Consider the following 6668-nt stretch of genomic DNA (forward strand, 5'->3'; position numbering starts at 1 on the left):
CTTTCAAAAAATAAGAGTCGTTAGATATTAAAACTGAGAAAGCAGAAATAAAAAATTACATGGAAAGGTTAGAAGATCATGTTGATGGAGCTACCCAGAAAGTAGAAAAACAAAAACAAAACTCCAATAGAAGTGCTCAAATTTTACAGTAAACTCTAACAATATCATATAACATTATCATGATGTAAATTACTTATTCTCATGTGTATAAATTCTATGTGGTGCTGAGGGCATGCATCCTGCATGGCATTTGAATGTAACGTATACACGTGTTGGAGTGGTGTCCTGGTTAGTATAATTTTAAGAGAGCAGAGAAGTGTGATTTTAAAGAAAACTAGAGGAAGGCTATCTTCTAATTAATAACACTCTGACAAGAATTTTAAATATATTCATAGATAAGCTTTTTTCAAATGTCTACATAAATATGAGTTGATGTCAAGCAGAAAGAAGTTTTTCCAAAGGGTTAAAATTTATTAACAATAGAGCTTGGTCCTTCTTTTTAATGTTTCTCTGAATTCAGTTGACCAACACAGCATTATTAGTGATCTCCCCCTTACTAATCATTTTCACCAAACATAAAATAAAAAAATCTTTGGGTAGGACTTCCCACTTCTCTGGAAATCTCTTAAACTGCTTTCAGTTACAATGGTAAGGGCAAGGTTTTCATCTGCTCATTCTCTACTCAACTGGAGGCAAAAACACATCCCTTCAATCTTGTTTCAACGTTGGCTGTTTGCACACAGTGTACAAATGAAGAACTCAATGTTAGCAAACCAAAAATACAGTATAACCTCTGTATGCTAAAACAGTAACTTCCCTTAAAATTTTTTCATTAAAGAATTATTTTAATTTTTATTATCTCTTTACAAAGAAGTTATAAAAATACCTATAAAGACACTGGAAAGGCACTTTAAAATCCTGGAATGAAAAATTCTAACATATAAGTTATGATATATCTTCTGTGGTTTACAAATAAGAGAAATTCTACAAGTTAGAATTTCTGAGTGATTTTTATAGGAATTTGTTACAAGAAACTAGAACATCAAAACTTAAAGATTTAAATAATTTTAACCCCAATTGAGTTTTAGAAAAGCTATACATTTGTTGACAGGCACAGTCCACACAGGAACTTGCTGCAGCCACTAAAGCTGAGCTTAATCTGAAAGACAGAGATTTATATGTTCAACGTGCCAAGTTCCTCCATGCAGCTGGCTGAAGTGGTCTTCTTTTTCTCCTTATATTTTTTAAAAAAGTAAATATACATATGGTAAAAATGTTAAATGGTACAGAAGATCTAAAATAATTACTAAATATCCTTTTCTCCCATAACCCAGAAAATCTGATGTCTTCAAAGTCATTAAATAGTCCTTTGAATAATTTGCAAACCCTGGAGTCTAGTTAGCTGAAAATAATTCTCAGACCTTTGGAAATGTGTTGATTTTCTCACATATTACCTCTGTTACAGAGGAAGCCATGCAGTCTTCTCCTTCTTAAAAAAGAAATTACAAAAATAATGTGTCCACTCTGCTCAGAGACAGCGAGTACAGGCTGCACCTCATACTCCATGGATCTGTTCCTCGGGACGGAGTCCCTGGTATCACCCTGAAAGTTAGAAATCATATTTACTACCAAGGCATTTTCAAAGAAAGAAAACTTTCTCTTGATTCAAATGAGGTCATCTGGTTTTTGTAAAATGGAGAGGCTTAACTTAGAGATTCAGCTCATCTGGTCATTACTTAATAGAAAAATATCTTTATTTAACACTGTACAAAGGGCTTGGGCCATAGAGTCCCAAACATTCTAGCTCAAATCAGGCCAAACCTTTTCTAGAGAACAAAGGGAAGATGAGAGAGCCAGCAAGGGACTAAGGATGGAGAAGGGAAATTCCTTCAGAGACACTCCTACCCCGCGTGATGAGAAGCTGGGTGTTTCTTCCCCAAAGAGCACTCACTCTGGTGAGCAGGAAAGGCTCACCAAGCTGGGTGGCAGGAGCTCAGCCGAGCCCTTCCTGGATGCCTCGGATCCTCCTGGCGAGCTGCACATCCTTTGGGTAGAGAGTAACTCGGCCAGCATGTAAGGAGAGGAGATAGGCGTCCTCAAAGAGATGGACTAGAAATGCTTCTGCCGCCTCCAAGGAGAGAGGGAGAAAGACTGACTCAGACAAGCAGCAGGGGTTGCTTTTCTTTTGGAGCCCTGCAGAGCTTAGTCTCTGAGGGTTCACAGGACTGCAGGGGAGGCTGTTCACAGACAGAGACTGAATTCTGCCTGGGAATTCTGCTACCACCAAATAAGAACCCAGCATCCAAACCCTAGGGGTTCCTTTTGCTCCTTTAAAGGTACTGAGATTCAGCATGGATACTCCATAGTCAGCCCGTGGAGTTCCAGAATGCCTTTCTCCCACACTCACCCCTCACCCGACTCCATCTGGCCCCCTTCTTACCTCTTGTAGGGCCAACAGGGCTTGGGCTTGCCAACTGAAGTCCACACCATGAGTGAATCTGACACAGATTTCTCTTGCCTGGGAAGGAATGGGGATGGGGAGCGAGGGAGAAAGGTAGTGGGGAGGAGTAGAGGGTAAACGAAGAGATTCAAGGGAAGAGAGACTTTTTCCATTAGTCTCCACGAGTCTTCATTTCTGTTATACCTTCCTAGCCCCTAATCTTAGGACCTGACTAGTAGCTGGTGTCAATTCCTAGGAGCTTAGGAACTGGCATGGCTCTTATTGGTGGTGGGCAGAGGGGAAGGCAATTTCCTAGAGTAGGAAAAAGGATCAAAGAGTAGAAGAATGAGAGGGTTCTTATTTATAGAATCGAAGAGCACAGCTTCAAAGGTGGTGGGAGTTAGAAATTAATTCCCTAAAGAGCTGGAAGGTGCCTTTGGCAATCTCATGTTTTCAGAAGATGAAGTCCCCTACCAGGAAAGGGAGATGACAGGGCCCTAATACCTGGGAAATTAAAAGAGGAGGCAGATGGGGTAGGCGGGAGCCGCCCGGAGCTCACCAGGCGGCTGAAGGGACTCTTCCGTAACAACAGGTGTGTGCTCTTCTGAAGCTTTCGGATCTCCTTCAGAACCTGGGATCTCCGGCGGCCACGCGGGCGGGAGGAAGCGCCTGAGGAAAAGAGTTGGGACATAAAGGTAAAATGTAGTGGAGAATGCGTGGTGCCCTGCAGCTTGGCTGAGACAGGCAAACTCAAATCACTAGACTGTACTGTGATCCACAAAAACTGGGGTTTGTGTCTATTTTATTCACTGCAGTTATCTTCAGCAATTAGAGAACAGCAGATAGCTGCCAAATAAATATTTGTTAAATGAGTTAGTGATCCTTTGAGACTATTGTCTTAAATGCCAACTCTTCTGTGAAACCTTTTCTGACTCCCAAACCCTTCCCAAGCGAGGGGTCACCTTCCTCTTCTGGGTCCCACAGTACTTTGTGCATCTTTTCTCTTTCCCACCTAGATTGGAAAGTCAGCTAGTTTGTTTTTAGGTCTTATTTTAGAGCTGGAAAGAATCTGAGAAGTTATCTGGTACAATTCCATTGTCTTGGTTATCCTGAGGCCCAGAGAGGTTTTGTTCCAATGAAAACAAAAAAGAAAAAATCTTACAAACATTCCCAAAAGTAGAATTTAAAAGAGTCAAACTCTCTGATGTCAGAAGTTAACCACACAAGATACAAAAAATAAAAATTCTCTAACTCTAGTGAAATGTACCTGCAGTAAGACTACTTAGAAATGAATAAAAAGTCCTCATTTCAAAACTTACATGATAAAGACAAATAGTAGTAGAAGAAAATGTACAGTCTCAAAATCTATTAGGAAAAAGAACCTTAAAAGATAGTGGAACTAGTGTAGAACTCAAGTGTAGGAAAAGAATTATTTAAAATAAACCAAAAGAAGGCAAGCAAAAGAAATATTAAAGATAATAAAATAATGAAAGAGGGCAAAACACAAAAACAGGTAGAAATGCAGTTAGGGTAGAGGTCTGGAGTGGAGGAGATCTGGGCTAGAGATACAAATGTGAGACATGTTGATGGTGGAACACAGAGCCATGGGAGTGGATAAGACCAGCTGGGGAAGGACAAGAAAGAAATGGGACACCAAGGGAGTCCAACATCAAGTTGCTAAAGAGAGATGGCACAGGCAGTAAAAAACGCAAAGCAGGAACTTCAGAGTGTGTGTATCACTCTCACACTCTTCACAGAGTGTGTGAAGCCAAAGGGACAGAGCATTTCAAGGAGAAAGTGACCCTTGTGTCAAATGCTTCTGAAAGACACGAGTAAGAAAAGGACATGTACATGTCCATTGATTGGGCAACTTGACAGTAGCTGGTGACAGGAGTAGTTCAAGTGCATACACTAGAAGGAGGGGCAGCGGTTGTGGGGTCAGACTGGAATGGGTTGAAGGGTGACTGGGAAGAAGGGAAACAGACTCATGTGTAGACTCAAGTCTGTCTACTTTTGAAAGGGCAGCTCTGCAGCACGGGCAAGTGAGGGAGATGGGGGTGTGTGCACTTTTCCTTTAGGTCAGAAATGGCAAAGCCCAGAGTGCCAATGCATGGAGTATGGACTTAATCCTGAGTGCAGGTGGAGAGGAACAGGAAGCCCCTGGGAAGTGAGAGAAGACTGTGACCAGGAGCCCATGTAGAAAGCGTAGATCTTGATAGGAAGGGGGACCCTAAGTTCTCTGTTGTGAGAAAATAAGGGGAATTTGGTCTGGGGACTTCTATTTCCTCACTGAAGCATGAGGCAAGGTATTCATCAGCTGAGAGCAAGCTGGGGAATGGAGTTGGAGGAATCTTATGAAAAAGGTACAGAACAGTCACTCACTGGGGAAAATGGAAGAGCAACGTTGCCAGACAAGTGCAGTGGGCCTGCCGGGAAGTGTCCAGTGCCCACTGAAGATAAAACATTTAATAAAACCAGAAGAATGTTTCTACATTGGAAAGCAACAGTAAACATCATGCTTAACAATATTCCCGTGGAAATTACAAGTGAGGCAAAGATGGCTAAACACCGCTTTTACTTTTAGCGTCTCAGTAATACAATAAGAAAGAAAATGCACAAAAACGAAAAAGTTTAAAAAGTCCTTATTTGCGAATAATAGCTTACTTAAAAAGTTCAATTGAAGCAACTGAAAGACCATTAAGATTAAAAGAGAATTCAGCAAGTTGGCTGGATGCAAAGGTTATTTATGTTTTTGAAAGAAAAAAAATCCCATTCATAACAGCAACATCTATAGATAACCTATGATGTATTTTTTTCCCACCCTGCTCTTAACTACGCAGAAGGCAAGTAGAGCAGTTGTTGACACATGTACAACTCTTGCAGGGGGGTATTTCATACACCAGACCACAGAAAGGAGGATCACAGAGCAGTATTCTTTCCAGGCACATAACCTCTGGGAGAGAACAGGTGAGAGCACTGCTCGGATGGAGCATTTTGGTGAAGGCCCAACACAGCCACTCACTGAAGAAACAAAAACATGAAAAATCCGGAGGGAACCTTCTAAAAGCAGAATTGTTTGAAATCGTCACAAAAAGCAGCCAATAGTTTTGCAGTTTGAAAAAGCACAAACACTGTTTTTTAAAAATCTTGTGTCTGCCAGAACAAGCTTGTTAAGGTATGTGGCCTATCCGAGCCTCAGCTTTCTCATTTGTAAAATGGGCCCAACATAAAGTTGAGATAATTCACGTAAAGAATTAATGTCTAGTTAGTGGTAACTACCCTATAATGCTAGCAGTCTCAAGAAGACGAGTTAGCATTAGGGGCCAGGTTGTCCGGGCCAGTCGTTTTGTCCTCCTCGGAACTGCCCTTCCCAGTCCCACTCTGGGCTTGGAACTTGGGCGGCGTCCAGGGCAGACGCTGGACTGCAGAACAGCTCTCATCCCGCCCCGGAGGGCCAGCCGACCCGAAGTCGGGAGGTTCGGGCTCGAGCCCAGACGAGCCTGTTTTCCCGTGTGTGAATTGGGCACGCGGACCGGCTCAAAGGGAAAGGGTTCGCGGCCGGTTACCTAAGGAGATGCTCGGCCGGGAGGGGCCGGGGACAGGGCTGGAGACGCGCCTCTTCGGGGTTTGGGGCTTGCGAATACGGCGGGGCGGGTCCATGCTGGCACGGAGGGTTGCGCCCCGCAGCTCCTCCTCGGCCTTCGGGGTCCGCGGGCAAAGGCTGGCGTCTGAGGGAGGCCCGGAAGCGCCCCGAATGCGTGCCCCGGCGGGGTGGGTGCTCGGTCGCCGCCCGCGCCGCCGCGGGTTCAAATGGCCCACACAGCCGATTCTCTGCCAGCGTTTTTTAAAACCCGAATCCAGCAACTCCCAGTGGCTGCCTCTGAACGCCCCTGGCGCAGAGCGACTGCGGGGAGGACAAATGAAAGTACAGGCCGAGGGTTAACGGCAGCGGTGATAGGAGGAGAGAGTAGGATTCAGCCAATAGAGACTTGGAGAAGACTGGCTTGCGGGTTGCTGATGTTTGAGGGATTAGACCCACCTCCTCGGACGCCCTCAGGTCGAAAAAGGAAAGCTTCACTCTGAAGATGCAGGTGGTACGTTTGTAGAATGCGTTTCTCTGGACAAGTCCCTTTGTTCAAACATGTTATGTTTTGCCTTGCCAACCCTGACGTGGCTTTTTAAAGATGAGACTGACCCACAGAGAATGTGACAACCCCATGTTGTGCCT

At 43.8% G+C, this 6668-nt stretch overlaps 1 protein-coding gene across 2 annotated transcripts; it reads right to left on the bottom strand.

Moving 5' to 3' along the window:
- Positions 1–450: 450 nt before the first annotated feature.
- Positions 451–6140, bottom strand: CENPA (centromere protein A). 2 transcript variants are annotated; one of them, XM_036903419.2, is made up of 5 exons: positions 6007–6140; positions 3000–3109; positions 2441–2518; positions 1975–2128; positions 451–1602 (listed from the first exon to the last, which is right to left on the bottom strand). In XM_036903419.2, exons 1-4 carry the CDS (start codon positions 6098–6100, stop codon positions 1994–1996), a joined length of 417 nt encoding a protein of 138 aa, XP_036759314.1. In that variant the 5' UTR covers positions 6101–6140; the 3' UTR covers positions 451–1602; positions 1975–1993. The 2 variants fall into 2 exon arrangements, with proteins under 2 accessions (XP_036759314.1, XP_036759315.1); XM_036903420.2 differs by having other exon boundaries at positions 1952–2128.
- Positions 6141–6668: the final 528 nt, after the last annotated feature.

This window comes from Manis pentadactyla, chromosome 2 (genome assembly GCF_030020395.1).
Source record: "Manis pentadactyla isolate mManPen7 chromosome 2, mManPen7.hap1, whole genome shotgun sequence".
NCBI lineage: Eukaryota > Metazoa > Chordata > Mammalia > Pholidota > Manidae > Manis > Manis pentadactyla.